Consider the following 25,180-nt stretch of genomic DNA (forward strand, 5'->3'; position numbering starts at 1 on the left):
AAAATTGTAACCATGCCATTATAATTTTATAAAATTTGAGATATGCCATCCTGACCCATGTGGATCCTATATGTCATTGACTCATGTGGGTCCTACATGTCATTGAGATACTGATGACATATCTCAAACTCTTTTTTAACCCCCTAGTTTACGTTGGGATTCCTTTCCTATTTCCATTGCTTCACTATCCTATATCTATCCTATAGTCCGAACAATGAAACAAGTCTAAGAATAAACATCGGTTGGTCCCATGACTACTTAAGAAGGATTCTATAGCTTATTTTATCATTGTTATTTTATGTTGGAATTTAAAATATAATGGTGAATTAGTCTTTTAGCTATATGGTTCATTGTGACGCCCTGCACTTCTAACATTGAAGATAAAAGTGCCAGATTGTAGATTATTATTTGGCAGTTCGCACTTCTAACATTGAAGATAAAAGTGCTATATTATTATTTGGCAATAATCTACCGTTTGGCACTTTTATCTTCAATGTTAAAAGTGCGGGAATAATAGTTTGTTAAATAATAATCTACAGCCTGGTACTTTTATCTTCAATGTTAAAAGTGCGGGAATAATAGTTTGTTAAATAATAATCTATAGTCTGGCACTTTTATCTTCAATGTTAAAAGTGCAGGGCGTCACATTCATCAACAAGATTGATCTTCATTGAGTTGCCTTGATCACCCGATTCATTAGGTGGGCGTTATGGATCGTATGGAACAAAAGAGCAAAGCTCAAAAGCTCAAGGACCGATTCGAACAAAATGAAACGCTAGAGACTAATGGCTTATTAAGTTGGGGGGAAATTGTTAGTAGAGAATATGAGTTTAAAAATGAGGACGGTTGGTGGGCGTTAAAAGTTTAAGAGCGAACTCCCACCTTTTTAATGCCTGAGCAGGGGTATATAATTGGGACATAATTCTCTTCTAGGTACGACTAGATAAATCTAAAGCCGTATATCATTGCGTACAATTCAATTCTCACTTGACTCATGATTATCATCTCTACTATCGAACAACAAACTAGGAGTAAAACGTCTCTCCCTCCAAATAAAACTTAGGTTAACCGAAAATAAAATGCTCACTCTGTTTTTTTTAATATATGACGACGTTGATTTTTTAAAAATATGTTTTAACTATTTGTTTTGTTCAAAAAAACATGTAATTACCATTTATTTTTATTGTGACTTAATTTATTATCAAATATTCTTTAAATATGACTTAAACTTTTTTATATCTGCACAAAAGTTTTTAATAAGACGAATGATCAGATGTCGATAAAAAAAAATCATATATTGAGAAACAGAGGTAGTATATAAAATGAAAAAAAAAAGAAACAGAGGTAGTATATAAAATGAAAGGATCAAATTGGCCGTATTAATAATACGCATATATTGAGAAACAGAGGTAGTATATAAAATGAAAAAAAAAAGAAACGGAGGTAGTATATAAAATGAAAGGATCAAATTGACCGTATTAATAATACGCTTACTTTGACACCGACGTATGACATCATTTGTTAGCCAAGAGGGAGAGCCGTTCAAATTTCCATCGAGGAAAACGCCTCCCCATTTTCTCCGCTACAGCCTAGTGCCACTTCTTTCCCCCACCGTCCAGGGACCCCAGGGCGGCCACCGGCCCAGGCTCGACGCCGCTCTCGCCACGCTCGCTCTAAAAACAGGGAGCGCGCTTTGCCAGATCTACCCCGTTCCATTCATTCGCATCTCCTCCCCCCTCCCATCCCAGCCCAAGGGCACGGACAGGCCAGAGAGAGAGAGAGAGACAGAGAGGCAGAGCGGAAGGGAGCAATCATAGCGCCCCGCTTCCTTTATTAGGCCGCGTCACCCCTCTCTCCGCTTTTCCGCCGGCCACCTCGATCGCCGCCCCCTCTTCCCCTTCCCCTCCCGTCAGCCTCCGATCGGATCCCGTCGTCGTCGTCCTCCTCCCCTTCTCCAGGTACGTACCCCCTCTCGACTCCTCGATCGAAGACTCGCCGTCGTGCGTCTCCCCGCGCGCGCAATTGCTCGTTGGTTCTTCGGGAATGAAGCGGATTGGGTTTGGTTTCTCGCTCGACGATCCGCTCTTGCGCGGCGTTGTTTGTTCCGGTTGGTGGTGCCGGCCATTGTGTGGGGGAGAGAGGGGCGCGGGGTGGGTCAGGAATGGTGTTCGTCTCCGGCGATCCGGGGGGTGTCTAGGTGGGTGGGTTGCCTAACCGATCGGTGAGATCGGAGGCGAAATGTGCGGGGGTTGATCCGTGGATTAGCTCTCAATCCGCTCCCTTCCGCTTTGGGGGCGGTGGTGACTGGCAGCTGATCAGTGACCCCAGTGGGGTTGGGTGGCGCCGAATCAGCTTTCCCAATCTCTGGTTGGTGGCTGCCGTCGGCACGTGCTCGTGCAGCCAATCTGATGGATAGAAGATGATTAACACGAGCACACATCTTCCAAATTGGTGTGAGGGAGCTGGGTGATGAGATCTGCATATGATGTGTTTGGTTTGATTGATCTCGTAATGCAGCCCATGTGGTTGACGAGAATACGGGGGCGATTGCTTTGTGGGCATGAGTCCGGTGGCGCTGTGCAGCCACTGGCTTCGTGATGAGATCAATCAGAATAGATGGGCGCATTTGGGTCTCAGTCCTCTGATGGGTACATCTCCATTAGCAAATATAATGGGTACTCTACGTTACAGTGTCTTTCAAATGTAGATGGGGGCTCAGGTAGATGTAATCAGCACGTCGTGTATGGTTTATTCCGGTTTACCTGTTTTGATCTGACTTACTGATTCGTTTATAAGAGTGAAATTGTGCGATTCTGGTGAGTCATTACTGGGCTGCATGCAATTGATGATGCTTTCCTTCATGATATACCCCTTTTACGATGGTTTCATTCAGGATATGTTCGTTTTGATCATTCACTTGTGTGTTCCATTCATTCATATTTCCCAACAGCTAACTACTCTATTTGTTGTCTTGATTCGAGTTGATTGTTTGTTTGAATATCATTGCTCTTTTAACATCTGGTCTTTCGATCCATGTATAGAAGTCCAAATTAGCTTGGCTATTTTTTCTTTCTAATCTTGTTGACATATAATTTTTTCTTCCCCTTTTCAGTGTGCAAGTTCCTATTATTCTGTGGTGGAGCCATCTTCCACTACCCTGTTTTCAATTAAACCTTTGTAAAGTTGCTGCTCAATGTCAAGTGCAAAACCAGTGCTTGATCCTGCATTTCAAGGAGTTGGCCAAAAACCGTATCCTTCTTTAAATGCCTTTATGGTTTGTTTTAGTTGTCTTCTTTTAGAAATCTACGTACAAGAGTTTCTATCCTTTTATGCTGTTAGCCCCTTAATTAAAATATAGTGGCACAGAAATATGGAGGATTCAAGATTTTAAGCCAGTTCCTTTGCCAAAAGCAGATTACGGTAAATTTTACAATGGAGATTCATATATAGTTCTCCAGGTGATTTTTTTTATATTTACATTTTAGAAGAATCTTTCTGTTATCTCCACTATGGAAAGTTTCAATGATCTGTTCATTTTGTTTTGTAGACGACTTGCAGCAAAGGTGGTGGCGCCTATCTTTTTGACATCCACTTTTGGATTGGGAAAGATTCTAGTCAAGTACATTTTCTCTAACATCTCAAGTTTCATGTACTGATAAATGGCATTTCCAGCCCACTTCTTGATTTGATGTGTTCTCATTCAGGATGAAGCTGGGACTGCAGCAATTAAGACAGTTGAACTTGACACCATGCTCGGAGGTCGTGCAGTGCAGCACAGAGAACTTCAAGGCTATGAATCTGATAAGTTCCTATCGTACTTTAAACCATGCATTATACCCTTGGAGGGAGGTTTCGCCTCTGGGTTTAAAACACCTGAAGAGGATAAGTTTGAAACAAGGCTATATATTTGCAAAGGGAAGAGAGCTATCAGAGTTAAAGAGGTGACTACTATTTCACCTCCCTGTTTCTTAGACTACTTTATCTCCTCATGTTATATACACTAAATGTCCTATATTCAGGTTCCATTTGCTCGCTCGTCATTGAATCATGATGATGTATTTATCTTGGATACGGAAAAGAAAATATATCAATTCAATGGTGCAAACTCCAATATTCAAGAGAGAGCGAAAGCTTTGGAAGCGATTCAACATTTAAAGGAGACATACCACAATGGAGTGTGTGATGTTGCGATTGTTGGTATGCTCGACAACCAAATCTCAATTCATGTAACTTTCTGGCACAAATCTACACATTTTCATACAAAATTTTTGTGATAGATGATGGAAAATTGCAAGCAGAATCAGATTCTGGTGAATTCTGGGTTCTTTTTGGAGGTTTTGCACCAATAGGGAAGAAAGCTATATGTGACGATGATGTTGTTCTTGAAACCACAGCCCCCAAGCTTTACAGGTATGATTTTTTTTTTAAATTGCGCTTACAGAATTGTGAATCCAGATAGGACCCTTGTCTTTTAGTAATCAGATGCTCCAAACAACTTCATATTCTTGCCTTCCCTATGTATGGTACGCACTTCACAGTGAAGTTATTTTAGGGTGCGCTCATTGAAGAATTTCTGTGCCGAAAAGCATTGTTCTAACACATGATATGGCATGGACTAACTTCCTCCCTGATCATACACAGGCTGCTAAACTTCATATAAAACTCCAAAAATTTATCCATCAGTTGTGTGCAAGGCATGTGTATATTTATGTATTAAGATGATGCTATTTGAAAAGTATCGATGCTAATTACATACATCCATTTTTAGGACTTCTTACTTCAACTTTATTACTTTTGGATTTCTGACAGTACATTAAGCAACTTCTGACATAATTTCAACGAATGTTCAGTATGCAGATACAACCATTTTAGCTGTATGTATTTGCAGCTTAATGTTACTGTAAATAGCTTCCTGTTTAGGTAGATACATTTTTACCAATAAATTGATTTGTCCTTTTCTGGTTGATGAAGGGTTTCATACCTTTTCAAAGGCTTCTCATAAGTTTAATAGTTTTCCCATGTTTTATATAGGTTTTCTCAGGTTTTTGGTAGTGTTGTATTGTAGCATAGACTAAATGGGTATCACAGTTTTAGTTGGTTTGCTACGCTTACTATATCCTTAGGTCTGAGACTATATATATATATATCGCTATGTTTATCTTACTTTTTTTCCCAGTGGCTTAACTTTATTTTTGTATCCTGATTTTTTTCCATGCCATCAACTGCTTGCAGCATCAATAATGGTCAATTAAAGTTAGAAGACACAGTTCTGACAAAATCAATTCTTGAGAACAATAAGTGCTTTTTGGTCGACTGTGGGTCTGATTTATTTATATGGGTTGGTCGACTAACACAAGTGGAGGAGAGAAAAGCTGCAAGTGCAGCAGTTGAGGTAAGTCTCAAGCCATTGTTTTCTTCTTTTTTTTTTCTTGCCTATTCAAATTTGTTAGGATCTAAATTTGCCTTTGTAGGAATTCATTGCTACTCAAAATAGGCCAAAGACAACAAGAGTAACCCGAGTGATTCAAGGGTACGAGAATCATACATTCAAGTCTAAGTTTGAATCATGGCCAGTAAATAGTGCAGGAAGTGCTGGCGCGGAGGAAGGCCGAGGGAAAGTTGCAGGTTGTGTATATTGTTCATGTTCTCTGAGATAAAATAATTGACCCTTAGATCATTCTTGATAATATTTGCTTTTCCTATAGCTCTGTTGAAGCAACAAGGAGTTGATATCAAGGGAGCCTCAAAAAGCAGCGCTCCAGTAGACGAGGAAGTTCCTCCTTTGCTAGAAGGCGATGGAAAACTTGAGGTATATTTTATAAGCTTTCAGCAACTATAAAGGAAGACTGGGAAAATGCAATAATAGGAATGTAACCATAAGAAACATGTGGATATTTCAGGTTTATTGTGTCAATGGCAGTGCTAAGACTGCTCTTCCAAAGGAGGAGCTTGGAAAGTTTTACAGCGGAGATTGCTATATTGTTCTCTATACATATCATTCTGGTGACAAGAGAGAAGAATTTTATTTGACTTATTGGATTGGCAAGGACAGCATACCGGTAATGTACCTTCCAGTGCTCCCAAGCTTTAGAATGTACATCCTCCGTTTCACAATATAAGTCATTCTAGCATTTCCCACATTCGTATTGATGTTAATGAATATAGATATATATGTCTAGATTCATTAACATTAATATGAATGTGGGAAATGCTAGAATGACTTACATTGTGAAACGGAGGGAGTAGTTGGCAATCTTATTCTTGAACTTCTATACTATAGTGCTTTCTTCTTACTTTGTCTGTGATCAACACAAAGTCCTGTCAATGCCATGTTATGTGTGTTCTCATCAAGAGCTTGACTTTTATGTCAAATAATCACCAGTTCTCATGTGCAATTAAATATTACTAGTCATCTCAGGTGAAAATAAATATTCCCTCTGTTTATTTATTTACAGAAGACGCCGTTGACTTTTGGACATTAATTTGACCATTGTCTTATTAAAAAATTACATAATTATCATTTATTTTGTTGTAACTTGTTTATCATTAAAAGTACTTTAAGCATGACTTATATTTTTGCATATTTGCACCTTTTTTTTTTGAAAAAGATGAATAGTCAAATGTATGTCCAAAAGTTGACAACGTCATCTATTATAAAACGGAGGGAGTATCATCTTATGGGTGACAAAATTATCTCTTATACCATGTTGAATAGTATAGGGAGAGAAATACTGCAAATATTGGACAGATTGTATTGAGCCTTGGGGGGCGGTATATATAGGACTACATGTAGAGGAGATAAGGAAGGATTTAGAGATAAGGAAGGAGTCCATACAAATCAATCCTATCCTATTATGACTCTAAGTACCATATACTCAACATTTTTGTCGCCTCATACCACTGTTGTGTGATCTGTGAACTTACTCTTTGGTTGATTTCATACAGGAAGATCAAGAGATGGCTTTCCAAACAGCTAATTCAATTTGGAATTCACTGAAAGGAAGGCCTATTCTGGTACTGTATTCCTACTATGACAATGTGGACAGATTTTCTGGAAAGGAGTTTGATACATTATATCTGGTGTTGTAGGGTCGTATTTATCAAGGGAAAGAACCACCACAATTTATTGCCCTTTTCCAGCCCATGGTCATTCTAAAGGTATGGTACTTGATCCTTACCATATTCATGTTAAATAGAAGCAGTTGGTAATAGTGGGTGTTCTCTAAGGAACTAGGTGCGCACTGTCTATATAGCTGAACTGTAATGTCCAATCTCAATTCAAACAATATCAGTTAAGTGTATTTGGCATATTGTGCAGGGTGGAATCAGCTCTGGATACCAGAAATTTGTAGAAGAAAAGGGCTTGAAGGATGAAACATATTCTGGCGATGGCATTGCTCTTTTTCGAATTTCTGGAACATCAATTCACAACAATAAAGTGCTTCAAGTTGATGCGGTAATATTTACCTCTCCTGCAATGGCTGTGCCTATGAAGATTCAACATGATAATATTGTTGGTGGTTTTGTATGTTTTCAAAATGGTACTTTATAATAGCAAACTATTCTAAAATTCTATGTGCTCATATATAGAGACATGACAGAGTAGACCTAGGGCTGCCACTGGGTATCCAATGCCCACACCCATACCCTTACCCACACTATTTGGGAAGGGTATGGGTAGGGAGGAATTACCCATTTCAATTTTGATTAGGGGAGGGTAATACCCATCATTACCACCCATACCCATTTTATGTGTGTAAAGCTTGGACCCAAAATTTTAAAACTTGCATCCGCACTATAAAAACTTGTCAAATTCGGTTGAATTTTGTAGAAATGATTTATTGCAGAGAAGCAACTTTGTGCAAGTTTTGAGCCATTTGTATATGTGAGGCCCAGCTAATTATGAAATTGATATGGGTAAAATTGGGTATGGATATGGGTCACCCATACCCTTCCTAGTGGCAGGCCTAAGTAGACCATTTAATAGCATAATTGATAATTGATGGCCTTAGTGAGATTGTAGAGTATAACAACTGCAAACAGATAAACAATGAGGGCTCAAATAATGTTGATTAGTGATTTCCTTAGGGTGCAGCTAGAGAATCTACCTTGCATTATTTTTGTCTGTATTTTTCTTTTTATGGAAACACAGAAGAGTGTGGCATAAATACATCGATTGATTTTCTTCTGAGTGTGCTGCTGATGCAGAAATTTCATTTTAGCCACATTGTTCTTGTCCTTTGCAATGACCTTTTTCTTCTTACTAGACTCATTTGAAATTCACAGGCATCCATTATCTGTAAATTTTAATTTACTGCGCCCATCTGCTTATAAGTAACATTTTTCTATAGGTGTCATCAAACTTGAGTCCCACGGATTGTTTTGTCCTGCAATCTGGAAATTCAATGTTTACATGGATTGGCAATGCCAGTTCGTATGAACAGCAACAATGGGCTGCAAAAGTTGCTGAATTCTTGAAGGTATGAAATGAGGAAACCCCATTTAATATTCCACTTCATGTGGTTATTGTCGGGAAAAAAATGCTGTGGACATTATTGGAAAGAATTTCTTTATGCGGGCACTTGAATATTATATTGCAGGTCAAAAATATATTTTCAAATTTTGTTCCTGTTATTTTTCTTTTCTTCTTCTTCTTTTTTTTATTTTGCTAATTATGATCATATCCAAATTCCAAAATGTCCACTAGAAAGTAGAAAGTTTAAGGGCTTGAAAACAACAATGTCTTCTGTTCTTGGGAACTTTTATAGAAATTCAAAATGAACCTTTAGGAAGGAAAATATGGTGGTTGTGTCTTGATTTGGAAGAAAGCTTCCAACAGCATGGTTATTAAGACTGAAGTTGATCATGTAGGCAATAAGTACCAGTCCTATTGTCACAACCAGTTGATCTACTGTTAGTCCAGATTAGCAATGTTACAACATTCTGACTATATTATCCAAATGTGTTTTTGAAACTATATATGTAAGGCATACCTTTTTCAGAGGGGCACACATTTGTTGATTGGATTCTAAAGTACAGTTATCATTTTATGTGATTGACCAATATGAATGAAAGGGACTAGCACAAATATACCATCCCTGTGAGGTTACTAACTACTGGAAATCTGTTTCCGCTGTGATAGAACTAACTTGGTTGTTGCTCCAGAATGTTTTGTTCTGAATAAACCGAAAGCATTTGATATTTTCTTGAATTCCTAGCTATTTCTCACTCAATACGATTATCTGATGTTTCCAAACTTGCAGCCTGGTGTTGCTGTCAAACATTGCAAGGAGGGAACTGAGAGCTCTGCCTTTTGGTTTGCTCTTGGTGGAAAGCAGAATTACACAAGCAGAAATGCCACACATGATGTTGTTAGAGAGCCTCACTTGTATACATTCTCATTGAGGAATGGTTAGTTCCAGCCAAAACTTGATTCTGAATTTGTCCTGTTGTTGTTTCAATGTGTTTCTTATATTCTATCAGAGCCCTAATGTTTCTCTCTCTCTTTTTTTTTTTTGGTTTCGTTTGCACTGACATGATCACCATTTACCAGGGAAACTGGAGGTATGTTGTCTTACTCTTATTGTCATGCTTCAACAATTTGGGATTATTAGTTTCTCAAAAACCTTTTTATTTGCAGGTCACTGAAATTTTCAACTTTTCACAAGATGATTTGCTGACTGAAGACATGATGGTTCTTGATACACATGGGGAAGTCTTTGTTTGGATGGGTCAGTGTGTGGATGCTAAAGAGAAGCAGAAGGCATTTGAAATTGGCCAGGTATGATATGAAGATTTACTCTTGCTGACTTAAATATCATCATCTTTGCTCAACTCAGCAATAACTGCTTTATTCTCAGAAATATGCAGAACATGCGGCGGCCTTCGAATCTCTTTCTCCTGATGTGCCTCTGTACAAAGTCGTTGAAGGGAATGAACCATGCTTCTTCAGAACTTACTTCTCCTGGGATAACACAAGATCTGTGGTATGCTATTGGATATTTACCACTATATCTTTTTTTCTCAGTTCTATCAATTGGAACTTTGTATTTAAGAGATTTCACCTTGGAAGCAATTTTTCGTATAAGAGATCTATCCTATGTTCGTAGTTCATATTTCCTTCTGAGCAGCTCTAAATGTCCATCAGTACTTCAGTACATATGCATGTAGCTACACGGAGCTCCTTCAGTGTTTTGCTATATGTTTCATTCCCTGTTTCTTAGCTAAACTAATAAATGCCTACCACATATATGTCTCATTAGATCAGCTATTATGTTTGGGGTAGTTTTGTGGTGTGTATGCTTAGATTGTTGCCATGTTAAACATATGGTGTCGAATCCGACTTAAGGGTGTCATAAGAAACAAGGAAAATTTCTTTTCGTTATGCTAATTTAGGTTGGTAGTCCTCAATAGAAGTAAAAGGGACCTGGGGAGGCAAGAAAGGATCCAGTTGATTTTAAAATAATTTAAATTAATCTAAAGGACTGGAGAACAAGGACATCCTTGCCCATATGAATGAATGAATGTGCACAGTTGCTATGAGGCTGGCACATGGAAGCTATCATGCTTTCTTCAATTATTTATTCATCAATTCTGCAAGCTTATTTTTCAGTTTGGTTGTACTTGCCTATACTGTGGTATTTGGTCGTACCATTTCTTTGCTCACACTTGTTTTAGCACAGGATATAATACTTTTCACCCTTGAAACAGATTCATGGAAATTCATTTCAGAAGAAGCTTTCACTTCTTTTCGGAATGCGCTCAGAGGTACGTTAATTTTTTTTTGCTCTTAAAGTTTGAAATTCTATGAATTATCCTCACTTAATGTGAAAAGCAGATATTTGGAGACGTAATGTGTATGGATTCACTTGTTAGTAACCCATCTCATTAACTGTTTGCAGAGTGGATCTAAGAGTTCAGGTGATGGTGGACCAACTCAGAGGGCATCAGCATTGGCTGCTCTTTCATCTGCATTCAACCCATCTTCCCAAAAGAATAAGGTATTGTTAACACTCCCAATGCACAGCAGAAAAAATATAAAATTTGTTGATCTTACAAACTATAAGCAATGTTGTGTTCTTTTTAGGGTAATGATAGGCCTAAAAGCTCTGATGGTGGACCCACTCAGCGCGCTTCAGCAATGGCTGCCTTAACATCAGCGTTCAATCCATCAGCAAAACCCAAAAGCCCACCACAACGTGCAGGTCAAGGTTCTCAGCGAGCAGCTGCTGTTGCTGCGCTGTCTAATGTTTTGACTGCTGAGGGTTCATCTCAAAGCCCACGCATAGGTAGGTCTTCCCCAATGGCAGGTATGACTTGTGGCCTACTATTTCCTTCCCCTGCATATATTTTAAGGGTAACAATATCAATTTCCTTCATGTGGTGCTACTAACCAATAATAGATATTCTAGGCACTGCATCGTTTCTTTTTGCTAGACATATTTCATGAATAGTCCTGTTCGTTTCCACTACAAAGAGTGGATAAAGTTTTGGATATTCGTGGCACGCTTTTCGAACTGCTAAATGGCGCGTTTTGCGTGAAACACTTAATCTTTATCTTCAGGAGATGCAAACACTACCCTAGGTCTCTGCTTATTGTCCTCTGTAAGCTTATAATGTGAGACTTTTGATGCATTGTTGTGCATTGATTGTTTTGTAAATTTTGGATGGGCGATACTGTACTCATTGACTAACTGCAAGAACAGTAGATGAAGACGATGCTTGCAAAATTTAGAGTTAACAAATATTTCTTTTTGTTGATGTTGGATCTTGCCAATTTCAGGTGATGCAGATACAGCTGAACTAACTCCGTCTGCTGCATCCCCTCTGTCTGAAGGAGCATCAGAATTTTCCGCTGATAAAGATGCCCCAGGAGATGGGGCATTATCTGAGGGAGGGCGAACTGAGCCTGACGTATCAGTGGAACAGACTGCTAATGAAAATGGAGGTGAAACAACCTTCAGCTATGATCGGCTGATATCAAAATCTACCAACCCTGTTCGTGGGATAGATTACAAACGCAGAGAGGTTTGTTATTTTCCTTGCAACCTTGGAAGCAAAGTAGGTGTTATGTGTTGTTTCTGCTACCTTGTGAAATGGATAAGCACTTACCTTACCCATAAATATGTGAGTTAATTACCTGTGCAACATAAAAAATGATATGAGCACAGCCATATAAAATAGCAGGAGAAATGACTTTTAGTAATAAAACTTTGGAGGAACTTTGTAATAGTAAAACCACAGTAACAATGCATATGTTGTTTAGTAACTCGAGTACATAACAGAAGTTGCAGTGAGTTCAACAAGGTTTCAGTATTCCAAGTGGATATAACCTGGTGTTATTTCGTGCATGACTTGCAACATGCAAGCAAGCCACTCAAAGGTAGAGCAAGCCAACTAGATAGTGCCCTCAAAGAAATTTAGATTATAGGAATTGAGCCTAGCTCAATTGGTGGGAGGTTTGGTTGCCTTTTTTTCCCCTCAATTAAATGATACCATGTTCTTCTTTGGTATCCCCCATTGTTGCTGTTTGCATGTACATGTTTGGCTTCAGCCAGACCCTTTTTGGGATTATTGCCAATCATCTATCTGCCAGACCCTTCAATTTTTTCCTGTTTTTTCAAACTTCAACGGAAGGATTGATACATCGATAGTATTGTTTTTGTGGTTTTGCTCTAGTCCTTCAAAAAGGAATTGCAACAGATATTCTTAGTTTAAAACAAAACAGTGGCAAACTCACAATTGGTCCATTACTAGCAACCATCTGTAATCACAGCCTTTACTGTCTGCTAATGCTTCATATGAACACCTTGATAATGTGAATGGTGGCCTGCATGAGTTTCAATGGCTAACTTTTGTGCGGCTTCTGCAGACATATTTGTCGGACAGCGAATTCCAGACTGTATTTGGTATAACGAAGGAAGAGTTCTACCAGCAGCCAGGGTGGAAACAAGAACTACAGAAAAGGAAGCATGATCTTTTCTGAAGCATGAATCTCTTTCCCACTACAAAGGCTGCATGTTTACTAGTTTTGCTTGATTGGTGACATGGTACGTGAGAGGCCATGTTTGCCAGCAATCTTGGTCATGTTTCGAAGACGATTGGCCGGTGGCTTACTCTGCCGTTATCCCAAGTTTTACAGGGTATTCTTTATTTGTACATGGTCTGCTCTATGCAGCACCAAGGGCGTCACTACATTGTTCCGAGCTTTGTTCTGGTTCTTGTCCATCCATGTGTATATTATTTTTACCCTCAATTTGGCACAAGCGGTTATTTCTAGCGAGGTTTTGGAATGTATTATGCACATTGATGTTCAGACTTCCACTTTTTTGTTTCTCTTGTATTGAGATTCCTGGTACTGTCATACTGTATAAATCTTCTTATTGTTGAGTGGTGATTATGCATGGTTCTATTCTTATTGCAATTCTGATTGTCCCTCTTTTCTTTTTCCCTTTTTTTGCATGGATAAATCTGATTATTCTAGTTTCATTATACCTCGTATTATTCTAACCACATTACCAAAATAACAGAACATGCAGGGTTACGATGTCACAAACATCGCCTGGGATTAAACATATGGTTTGTTTGGAAACGGTCTCTTCTTTTCGCTTATGCTTATTGATAAAATTTGAATTTCAACCTTAAATTTAGAGTTGATTGTAGAGCTTTTTCATCGTAGTTTATTTTTCAGCCTTTGCTTTTAAATCGTTTAGATCATGTATATAACATTTTTATTCAAAAATTATTTTTTATTTATAAATATACCGTTTGGCTTATTCTACCAAACAACCAAACATGGGGCTGAAAGTTTCTATCCAAATAGAAACTTTTCCTAATAGTATAGCTTTTTTAGATTTTGAGAATTATTTTGATAACTTGTATAATTCAGAAAATGAACTAAAAGCTACAAGTTGGGAAACCGCTCTCAGAAGCTACCTACCGTCTAGATTTTAAACTACCCAGTCCACAGTTACTCCTGTGGTCCTTAACAAACATTTCTGAAATCCCTATCATCCATTACGCCTTAATGGTGGTGTTTGAATCTCCTGAAGATGAAGATAAAGTTTAAGTGTTTTATGTAAAATGAGGTGGTAATAACGTGTGATTAATTGAGTTTTAATTATTACAAACTTGAAAAATAGATTAATCTCATATTTTAAAACAACTTTCATATAAAAACTTTTCGCACGAAACACACCGTTTAGCAGTTTGAAAAGCGTGCCACTTTTATTCAAAAGTTTATCCAGTTTTTATTGGAGAAAAGAATATGGCCAATACATCAATTCATCATACATCTGCTCCAGCTTCACAAGCTCTCGAGCGTTTTTTCTGTACCACATGGTACACAGGGCAACAAACACTGCAATGCCACCGACGACGTACAGAGCGTCGAACCGGCACTCGCTGCAGATCTTCTCCTCCCTCAGCTTGCTTTGCGCCCTCAGGTATGAGTGGCATGACACGACTCCATCACCTCCTCCAGGTTTCCGCTCCGATGACAGCATCCCAGTGCCTCCTTCAGCACCACCAGGCTGCGCCGCCCGTCGAACCGACCACCGCCCATCTCCTCGATCCGCATGCTCAGCTCGGTCAGAGTGAGCGCCAATGGCGGCGTCTCCCCCGCCATAGCCGTCACAACATGGAACTTTATGAGCAGGACATACTCAGCGACCTGGCACGGTAGCAGCCAGCAAGGCCGCCTCCTTGGCCGGGAGGACGGAGCCGAACCGGACAACGAAGCTGGCGTTCGTCGGCCAGTGTCGCTGCCCTCCCAGAGGGTGCCAGCTCGCCAGGTTCACCGCTTATGGATGCAAACGGACAGACCCGCGAACTTACTTATATGTTAAATAAAGGGTAATCCACGGATTTTCACGTCATGACTCGGCTTGACGTGTCGTAGAAAAGCAAGTAGCCGAGTCATAGAAGTGGAATGGATAGGCAAGTGATATGTATTGGTAGACACCTGGAGCAGAAGAGAAAAAAGGGATGATAATTAGTTTGTAAGCTTAGCATGGCAAGTGATATGTATTGATAGATCTTGTAATTTCATATTTTATATCAATTGTACAAATGCAGATACCCATTTTATTTAAACAACCCGCACAAGATAGTATGATATTTCTATTGATATAGTAGGAAAAATACAAGTCTATAGTCCTGGAAGACTATAGTCAGGAAAAAAAAGAAAAAGATAGTCACAACACGCATTTACGTCTGATCTTGCTACTAAAAATAAACCAAGCACACAACACCCCAGAGGAATGGTTCTTCTGAATGACGCTAAGAGCGCTGCCGTCATCCGTCCTAGAGAACCAGGACGTGGTTTTCACCTAAAGAAACCATTGGATAGGAGAAACGCAACAACACCCCAACAAGAATGCGGCGCCCGTAGGCGTCGCCGTTGTTGGTCCGAGGGCTAAGGCCTTCGCCGTAGTTTCCTCCTTCCCGTGTCAATGCAGATACCCAATTCACTTCTTTGATGTATTGAGTAGCTTTGAAGGAAAAAAATGCACACAGAGAGTATAGAAATTGTAAGTTTATAACATATGGTACATTTCTCTTAGTTCCACACTATTATCTCAAAAGGAAATATAATAGTGGCTGGTGATGGCTATAAATATTAAATATTATGACAAAAGATTTAACTTTTCAAACTTCAAAACTGAAATTTATATTTCAGACTAGGTAGAATATATAGAAGCTTCCTGGTGGCATTGCTCCTAGCTATAACCTGTGTTGTTGCGCAATGATCAATCGAAACCACAATATCGACTGAACGGAAAAACAGTCCTAGAGGCTAGAGTCGCTTCATTTCTCAATTAACTTCCGTTTTTGATCGACCCCTTCTCTCTACGTACAGAGGAGTGCCCAAAATGAACTAAAACAATCCATACCCATGAAGCGCCCATAACACTCCAATTACATATCAACCCCCACACAGATCTGTAACTAGAAAGTGGAAACTGCAGGGTTGTGCAAAATGTTCACCGACCAATAATCTCACACGGAAATTCTACAGCTTGAAACTAGAGAATACTACCAATTACTACCAATCAACCAGAGCCATCATCCCCAAACGTAATACTATGAGTGTAGAGTCGTAGAGATGATCCATGAACAACACGAAACAGGAAGAAAGAAAGAACAAAAGAGTGGAAAGATTACAGATTGAGGAATAAGAATAAGTGGCTATATAAAAGGATTGATTGATTTCGGCGTGCTTTTCTATGGAAGGGAGATGATCCAGATAATGTCAGTTTGGGTAGTAGTCTCATTAATTGGCAGAACATTTGCAAACCTAGGAATTTGGGGGGCCTCGGTATTCTCAATTTGGAAAAATTCTCGCGAGCTTTAAGGCTGCACTGGCTCTGGTTTGGCTGGAAGGAAGATAATAGACCTTGGCATAACATTGAAGTGCCATGTGATGAATTGGACAGAGTGCTTTTTTGAGCTGGAACAGTCATTACCCTGGGAAATGGAAAGAAATGCTCCTTTTGTTCTGATAACTGGCTTCAGGGTTGCTTACCTAAAGATTTAGCTCTAGGGATCTTCAACCTGTCCAGGAGAAAATGAAACAATGTGCACCTCAGCCTTCAAAACAACCACTGGCTGGCGATCCTAAACCCCATTACCACGATAAGTGAAATTGATGAACTGGTCCGGCTGGGTAGCCGATTGTAAGAAGTCATGCTCCTTAAAAACACCCCCGATGACATTCGTTGGAAATCGACTCCCAATGGAGAATACTCAGCAAAGAGCGCTTATGAAGCACAATTCTAATGTATGATCACTAACATAAACTTCTCTCCCCTATGGAAGGCCCAGGCGGAACCAAAACATCGTTTTTTCGGCTGGCTCATTTTGCATTAGAGAACCCTAACGGCGGAAAATTTGCTGAGACGTCACTGGCAATGTAACTGGATATGAAGTCTGTGTACAAACACTTTCGAAGATGCAAATCACTTGGCCAAAGAATGCAGCTTCATAAGAAATGTGTGGAATTTAGTATGCAGCTGGCTTGGTTACAATCTCTCCCCCACAATCTTGGCAAGACACACCCATTTCGAATTGGTGGGATTCCTAGATTTTTCTTGCAAAAGGAGATTCAGCAAAGAAGAAGATTGGCGCTCTACTCACAACATGGTGGCAGGTCTGGCTCGAGCGCAATCGTCGAATCTTCCATCATAAATGCTAAAGCGAATCACAAGTAGCTTGCACGATCAAAGAAAATATTGATTTAATTGAGCTTTCGAGATAAGCCTAAAGGCTAGGTCTCAGCTGAGTCGTTTCTCTTCTCCTCTGTAATAGGCTTTATGAGTTTATTTTCCTTTCTGGATGTCCCCTCTTTTCTTTGAACCTTAATGTTTTTCGTTTTGTCTGACTCTTTTTACCCTAATATATCCGCCAGAGCTCCTGCCGTTAATCTTTCAAAAAAAAAATTACAGATTGAGGAAGAAGATTAAAAAATTACAGATTGAGGAAGAAGATTGGGCGCCTCACCTCACCAAGGAAGTTCATCAGATGGATTGGATAATGGATAGTGGATAGGGGGGAAAGGCGGCAGTACTAAAAACGGCAGAGATTGCATTGCAATTAACGTCTCTGCAACTGGAATGGATCGATAGGCCAGCCGGCCGGCCTTGCGTGGTCTACGGCTACGCCGGCTAAGCGCATCGGTTGAAAGCAAGCAAGCGCTGCATCTGTGGGCTTCCCGTGGTGTACCAAGATCAGGTCTAGCTAGAGGCTTAATTTCTGGTACGAATAATGTGTCAGGCTGGCCGATGTTTGTTAGTTGATGTATTGAAATCTACTCCATCCATCTCAAAATATTATGGATTTTGAATGGATGTGATGCATCCTAATACCATAAATCTGGACATAGAATGTGTCGTATCTATCCAAAATCCCTTATATTTCGAGACGGAGGGAGTATCGTGGTTTTCTTATTTTTTATTTTACAGTTTTACTGTTGTTGATGTATATATATTTTACTTGATTGCAGTCACCTTTTCTAATGCTTATATGTCTCCTATCTGTCCCTTCCAAACTTTGAAGTAAAACAATCAATTGTTTTTATCCTAATTTCTTATATATAGTGTTATCTGTACCAGAAAAAAATTACAGTACAGCTGTGATTACGGTGTAATTTTTAAAATTTGTTGTAATTGTAGAGTAAAAAAATAGACTATTTTTTATAAAATAATATGATACTATAAATATAGTCTTCTTTTACTAAGTCGGACACAACCCATGCACAGCAGTTGACCGGATTAATTAGACGTTTTCTTGAACTGGACAAACCGAACGACGATAATAACAAATTAACAAGTAGACACAAATTCTTAAAACTACATAGAGCATTTTATCATATACGGAAGCAAAGTTAAGCTGCTGGCTAATGACTAAACATGACAATTAGTGCTAATCTAATAGTACATGTGTAGCCGGGCTAATGACTAAGCACTGTTATTTAAGCATCTAATCCAATGCTGGTGTCGGGGGATTTTTTTTTTAATTTTTTTGAACTTTTTAATTTTTAATTTTAAAACTAAATCATTTCAAAATTTATTTATAAAATCTGAACCTCTTAGCCTCGCCAGCCCGTCTGACGTGACAAAACAATAATAGCATGTCACTTGCAGCGGGCGTGACAGTTTTATCTTGCCACGCCAGCGAGAGCGCCGTGGCCAAATAATGCTGTCACGCGGGCAACGTTGATGTGGCCAAATAACGCTGTCACGCCAGCGGAGCGGCGTAACAGTATTGTTCTCGCGTGGACAAAAGATTCATATCTTGAAAATAAAATTTGGATGGGTTTATTTTTAAAATTAAAAATAAAAAATAAAAAAATCGTGTCGGGGCCCTGGATCCGCCACTGATGCGCACACCGTATTCACGCGTATATACATCCATGCAGATGCGTCCTGGCACCAGCATACGTACGTCTATGAAGAGATTGGCCGTCAACGTCTTTACACCCAAGTACTCTACGAAAATACAAGTATCCATATCCATGCATGTCAAGTAAACGAGTTCCATCTAAGTATGCAAGTTTTAGGATAAGGGAGCCTGCATAACTAATTGAGCTTTCACTTCTACTTGGTATTCAATTAAGTGGAGTACTAAGTATCTTAAAAAGATATCCAGAGTTGTACGATTGAATTTCTTTTCAAAACACGTTACCTACATTGATATTATTATACTCATCGATATGAACACCCAAACACACTCCTACCTGGCCCTATAAACATCACATACTCGAAAGATACCACATTGTGACATTGACGAAATTACCGTAGATGCCTCGCTGTTGATTTGTAAATCAGTTACCTAGAAACAACAAAAATATCGTAAAATGTGGGCACATATACTACATCAGAGATTTAAACCTGAGTAGATAGGTTTCATCATAAAAAATCTAACCAGTTGAGCATATATCAATTCATAGTGCACGATTATTGGATTGTGCTAACAACTAGGCTAGTAACATATTACCATTGGACTTACTACCGCCTCATGATAAATTTTCTCGCTGGTTTACAAGCCACAATCAAAATTTGAATTTTTACAATTTAATTTTAGAGTTGATTTTAGGGCTTTAAATTGTTCTCTATTTTTCAACCTTGTTTTTTGGACTACGTGCTAGTAATATAAATAGAAGTATAAAAGTATATTCAATCTATTTTGATTATTTTATTTATTTGTTTTATTTCTTATTAACCGTAGCTCAAACAATCTAGATTTTGTGGGATGAAATTGGTAAATAGGACAGATGGCTAGCTAGGGTACACAGGGTAGCACATTTCCCGTGCTGCGGAGGTCAAGCGGTGTGTGAGTGAGTGTGATGTGTGAACATGTTGTGCATGTTTTCGTTGTATTTATCTAGCTAGCAACTATTTGCAATGTTTGATACTAGCTTCTAATGTGAGAGCAATAAACTTCACTGTAAAATTGTTTACTACATCTATCCTTAAAAAAAGTATATTTTTAGATATGAATCTAGACATGAATTCTCCCAGCCAACCTATCCAAGTTCATAACTAAAAAGATATATGGATGAATGTAGTACCTTTTTAACCCTTTCTTGATTTGTCAATTGTTTCCAAAACTAAAAAATGTGCTGTGGAGGTCAAGTGGTGTGTGAATGAGTATGATGTATGAACGTGTTGTGCATGTTTTCGTTGTATTTATCTAGTAACTATTTGCAATGTTTGCTACTAGATTCTAAGGTGAGAGCAATAAACTTCACTATCCATCCTTATATATATATATATATATATATATATATATATATATATATATATATATATATATATATATATATATATATATATATATATATATATATATATATATATATATATATATATATATATATATATTTAGATATGAAACTAGATATGAGTTCTCTCAGCCGACCTATTCAAGTTCATAACTAAAAAGATATATGGATGAATGTAGTACTTTTTTAACCCCTTCTCGATTTATCAATTGTTTCCAAAACTAAAAAAAAAAGGGAGAGAAAAACTTCAAAGTGTGTATATATGCAACCGGGGAGTGATAATTAAGGTTATTAAAGAAAAATACCATTTCAGATTTCTCGAAACGGGTGATAGCTAGGATAGGAATAACATTAACGGCTAGAAAATTGGTGGATGTGTATATCTGGATATATACAAGAATAACAGGAAAGTCAATCGTCGGTTACCATAATCTCACATATTCTCACAAATAGCTAGTACTAATTAATACAGTACATAATTACAACACTCTTACTGACGGATATACACTGCAGCCAAGAGATAGCACTGTACAATGCCCGTACTATTTTCGTGTGACTGTTCGACCAAGATTCTATTTATTGCATTGTTATCCATGCTTTTCTTGGCTGGCTCAAAATTCGATACCAATTAATTCTGTCATACAGGTCGACATATGCAGATACATGTTTTCTTCTGATTATCTGATTATGGAAGGCATTAAGACACGGTATACTACTGTGCATATCTGCATCAGCCAGATAGGTCCTGCAGGGACTGTATAAATACACAAGAGAGGCTATATACAGTTACCTCGTCGGAATAAACCTCACCCCTGTACAACTCCGGCCACCGATTCCGGCGACCAAGTTGGTACTTGATAAACTCCGGCAGCTATCGATTCCGTTCCGGCGGCCGGCTAGCAGCTAGCTCTGTGGTCGATCTCCTCGCGGTAGGTGTTACCCTCTTGGTTAATCACCGTCCATTTTTCGTAATCCAGCTTGAACTGATAAGATGAGTATAGATGCTTTTTGCTTGCAAGGTTTTGTGTCGCAATGCTAGTTTCTTTTTCTTTTTTCTTGTTAATATCCATTTTTCTTTTTCTTTTATCAAAAAAAATATGTGGGTGTAGGGGTGGATCTAGGGGGGAAAAAAGCAGGGGCTAAAAAAAACTAGACAAAGCTCCAACTTATTTTTGGCCTTTCTGTATCTATGTCGGAAAATTTTGGAGGCTCAAGGGTCTCTAATAATCCATATATTAGTAGCGGGCGCTCAAACCCCGTCTCCGTGATAGATCCATATATATGGGTGGTTTTTGTTTGATCTAAAAAGATTTTTTTTTCTTTGTAATCCTTATGTTGAGCGATAGATATTTTATTTTTATGTAAGATATATTAGATATCTAAGTTGAGGCTTTTTTTAAGGGCTAATATTTTTCATTCACATAGATCTCAATGTTATTATAATTTTTCCATGTCATATATAAACTTAAGACCGAACTAATGCATCTTGTTTTTACCTTTGACTTTTCATTACTTTTCAATAGGACCTAAAAGGGATTAGGGAGTCCTAATTGCCCTAGGCTTTGTCTTTACCCCTTGTATGATGTGAACACCAGACATAGGTTCAATAGGAATGAATAGTTTGCGGATACATATGAGATAATGTTTTGCGCTATATGTCAAAGTTAGAAGGTGGTGAACATAAAACAAAGTTAAAGTTTCACTGAATAATAACTAGCGACGATGAACATAAAGAAATTATTGAAGTTTACCCTCAAGAAGTAGTAATATTAATGATTGATTTTGTTAATTTTGCTAGCTAGAATATGCATACAACAGCAGATGTTATCATCCTTTTTATTTATACGTACTGTCATCCTTTTCTCCTTTGGTATAGATTGGTTTTATGAAGTTGATGGAAAATTGACCACAGATGAGTTTATTATTCATTCATGAACCGTGAACTTCTCTTAAAAAAAGTAAAATAAGGAAGTTCAATGCGAATAATCTATATGGGGGATTAATTACTTGTCAATGCTTTTCATGATATTTAATGTTTTCGACTGTAAGATTAACAAATTGTGCAGAGATGTATTTTTCATGCATGATAATTTGGAAGTGCACCCACATTGTTCCATGAACTTGCATTGCTAGTTTTATGTTAAATTCTCGTTCACAACAAATTAACTAGAGACAATTAATTATCATGATATATAGGTAATTTAGCATCAAACTGATCATTTACAATCAGCATTACTGTTTTTGAAAACAAAAAAAATAAAAAAAAATGCTATATCGTTACAACGGTGGTTTATTTTACTAACATCATCATGACATCAGCATGGGATCTAGGTACCAAATACTGTTACCTATGAGTATCATGTATGATACCCCGATATTAGATATGGTTCCTATGTTTATCATGTCTAATGCTAGTATCATATAAGTACCAAATTTGTGCCATGCTGGCGTTATGGTGATGCCAGAAATAAAGTATTCCATTCTGGAATGGTATAGTGTCTTCTGGTAATCCTTATTTAGAAAATGTATTATAACCATTTAAATATAGTATATGTTCCCCTTCCATCTCAAAATGTAAATGATTTTGGGTAGATGTAATCTATAGTCCTTAAAATGTTAGTAGTTCTGGTGGTGTCCATTCCCACACCATCTCTACTACTACCGTGTGAGCCCCACAATCTATACCATTACATTATCTTTTAACGAGTCCTCCCCCGTTTCACCGTTGGCTCTCAGTACTTGGACTAAATAAGTGTTTGTTAATTGATTTAATAAATTAGAAACTCAATTTGTTGTCCGTTACAAAGCACAAGCTCTTAGCTATCCTAATATTATTAATCTGAACAAACTTATATCACATCCATCTAAAATCTCGTATATTATATTTTGGGACGGGGGAGTAAGAATGATCGAGTGCACGTACATTTTAGGTCGTAAATTTACTATCTTTGCAAAAAGTAATTAACGATGGCTTATATACCTCTTCTCCGGTGAGCAGCTCACCTTCATCAATGGAGTACCACGTCGGCGGTGTCATCGGACAGTCACCCAAGCCCAAGGTCGTCTTCGTGCTCGGCGCCACCGCCACCGGCAAGTCCAAGCTCGCCATCTCCATCGCCGAGCGGTTCGGCGGCGAGGTGATCAACTCCGACAAGATCCAGGTGCACGACGGGTTCCCCATCATCACGAACAAGGTCACCGAGGAGGAGCGCGCCGGCGTCCCCCACCACCTCCTCGGCGTCCTCCACCCGGACGCCGACTTCACCGCCGAGGACTTCCGGCGCGAGGCGGCCGCCGCCGTCGCCCGCGTCCTCGCGGCGGGCCGCCTCCCCGTCGTGGCCGGCGGGTCGAACACCTACGTCGAGGCGCTGGTGGAGGGCGGCGGCGGCGCGTTCCGCGCGGCGCACGACTGCCTCTTCCTGTGGACCGACGTCGCGCCGGGCCTGCTGCGGTGGTACACCGCGGCGCGCGTGGACGACATGGTGCGGCGCGGGCTGGTGGGCGAGGCGCGCGCCGGGTTCGTCGACGGCGCCGGCGCCGCGGACTACTACACCCGCGGCGTGCGCCGCGCCATCGGGATCCCGGAGATGCACGGGTACCTCCTGGCCGAGCGCTCGGGCGGCGAGGCGGCCGACGACGGCGAGCTCGCCGCCATGCTCGACGGCGCCGTGCGCGAGATCAAGGCCAACACCTACCGCCTCGCCGCGACGCAGGTGGCGAAGATCCGGCGGCTGAGCGCGCTGGACGGGTGGGACGTGCGGCGCGTGGACGCGACGGTGGTGGTGGCGCGCATGGCGGAGGGGGCGCCGCACAGGGAGACGTGGGAGGCGGTGGTGTGGAAGCCGTGCGAGGAGATGGTCGGCCGCTTCCTCGAGGCGTCCGCCGCCGTGGATGACGATGACAATGCCGCCGCCGGTTCGCCGGCGGCGTTGGCACCGATGACGGCGGCGTGTCGCCTGAGGGCGCAGCTGGTGCAGCTGCAATACTAATTAGAATGGAGTGGCTTGGCGTTGGCTAGCGTTAGTGCTACTACTATAATTAATATATATAGTGCAAGCAGATCGCGTTTGATTAGAGTGACAATTATATGTCGTCGAAAGTACGTTTTGTGATGGAAGTAACATCATCCAGTCACTATAAGTGGGACCCATATGTCATCAGTTTAATTAAAGAGATGATTTTTTTTGCGGGGAAATTAAAGAGATGATTAGGAAGAAGGTTTTCCTTATTTATTCACAGTGGAGTGCTATTTTACAAATAGTTCTAGTATATAAATATAGGGAGATGGATTTTCATAATTGGAGAGGACATGCATTCCCTCGTTTTTTTATACCACCTATATATATATAGAAAAAATGATAATATAATTAATACAAAATATATCACTTCACAGCCTCCATGTTCAAATTTGTAAACAAAACAAATTAAACCAATACTAATTAATGTATGTTCATAGTTATATATATTTGTATATTTCATGGTAATGATGGTTTTCTTGCATTTTATATTATAAGATGTTTTGATTTTTTTAAACTTTTAAAATTTAATTGATTTTATAGGAAAGCGTAGCAACATCTAATATAACGCCAAATTAATTTTACTAAATCCGACATCTATAGAAATGTTACTACATGCCTTTATTTTTATAAATTTGTTTGAATTTAAAACAATTTGATTGAAAAAAAATTCAAACATTGTATAATATAAAACAAAGGAAGTATATAATTAAGGTATTGTAGTTCGTTGTTGCACGTGGAATCTCGTGTCTGGAACTCGATGATCTTTAGTTCCAAGAGAGGAAGCAAAGGTAGCGGACGGCAGGGTTGATCGATGGCGAGTGGCGAGATCCAATGCCGACTGCAACCGTGCAACTAACCGCCGGCGCCGCCGTCTGATTCG

The 25,180-nt window shown here is 39.3% G+C and overlaps 2 protein-coding genes and 1 pseudogene across 3 annotated transcripts; 2 read left to right on the forward strand and 1 right to left on the reverse strand.

The window, feature by feature from the left end:
* Positions 1–1,868: 1,868 nt before the first annotated feature.
* Positions 1,869–13,423, forward strand: LOC4332869 (villin-2-like). 2 transcript variants are annotated; one of them, NM_001417789.1, is made up of 24 exons: positions 1,869–1,958; positions 3,113–3,249; positions 3,359–3,458; positions 3,548–3,619; positions 3,705–3,941; positions 4,020–4,197; positions 4,278–4,410; positions 5,233–5,392; positions 5,472–5,625; positions 5,706–5,809; positions 5,901–6,059; positions 6,946–7,014; positions 7,090–7,158; positions 7,319–7,456; positions 8,352–8,480; positions 9,264–9,411; positions 9,554–9,564; positions 9,641–9,781; positions 9,861–9,986; positions 10,711–10,767; positions 10,902–11,000; positions 11,087–11,309; positions 11,783–12,027; positions 12,872–13,423. In NM_001417789.1, exons 2-24 carry the CDS (start codon positions 3,194–3,196, stop codon positions 12,983–12,985), a joined length of 2,922 nt encoding a protein of 973 aa, NP_001404718.1. In that variant the 5' UTR covers positions 1,869–1,958; positions 3,113–3,193; the 3' UTR covers positions 12,986–13,423. The 2 variants fall into 2 exon arrangements, with proteins under 2 accessions (NP_001404718.1, NP_001404719.1); NM_001417790.1 differs by having other exon boundaries at positions 11,087–11,288.
* Positions 13,424–14,242: 819 nt separating this feature from the next.
* LOC107280291 (probable F-box protein At2g36090) lies at positions 14,243–15,897 on the reverse strand (annotated as a pseudogene).
* A 5,172-nt stretch (positions 15,898–21,069) lies between these two features.
* Positions 21,070–24,481, forward strand: LOC4332870 (adenylate isopentenyltransferase 3, chloroplastic). Its single transcript, XM_015774814.3, has 2 exons — positions 21,070–21,210; positions 23,280–24,481. Exon 2 carries the CDS (start codon positions 23,293–23,295, stop codon positions 24,268–24,270), a length of 978 nt encoding a protein of 325 aa, XP_015630300.1. The 5' UTR covers positions 21,070–21,210; positions 23,280–23,292; the 3' UTR covers positions 24,271–24,481.
* The last annotated feature ends 699 nt before the right edge of the window (positions 24,482–25,180 follow it).

This window comes from Oryza sativa, chromosome 3, assembly GCF_034140825.1.
Source record: "Oryza sativa Japonica Group chromosome 3, ASM3414082v1".
Lineage (NCBI taxonomy): Eukaryota > Viridiplantae > Streptophyta > Magnoliopsida > Poales > Poaceae > Oryza > Oryza sativa.

Bases quoted from the DNA above. Each gene is read 5' to 3' on its own strand.
- LOC4332869 (NM_001417789.1), top strand. From the start codon at position 3,194: ATGTCAAGTGCAAAACCAGTGCTTGATCCTGCATTTCAAGGAGTTGGC. The intron at 7,159-7,318 runs GTATGGTACTTG...CATATTGTGCAG, and splicing joins AGCCCATGGTCATTCTAAAG to GGTGGAATCAGCTCTGGATA. The intron at 10,768-10,901 runs GTACGTTAATTT...AACTGTTTGCAG, and splicing joins TTTTCGGAATGCGCTCAGAG to AGTGGATCTAAGAGTTCAGG.
- LOC4332870 (XM_015774814.3), top strand. From the start codon at position 23,293: ATGGAGTACCACGTCGGCGGTGTCATCGGACAGTCACCCAAGCCCAAG.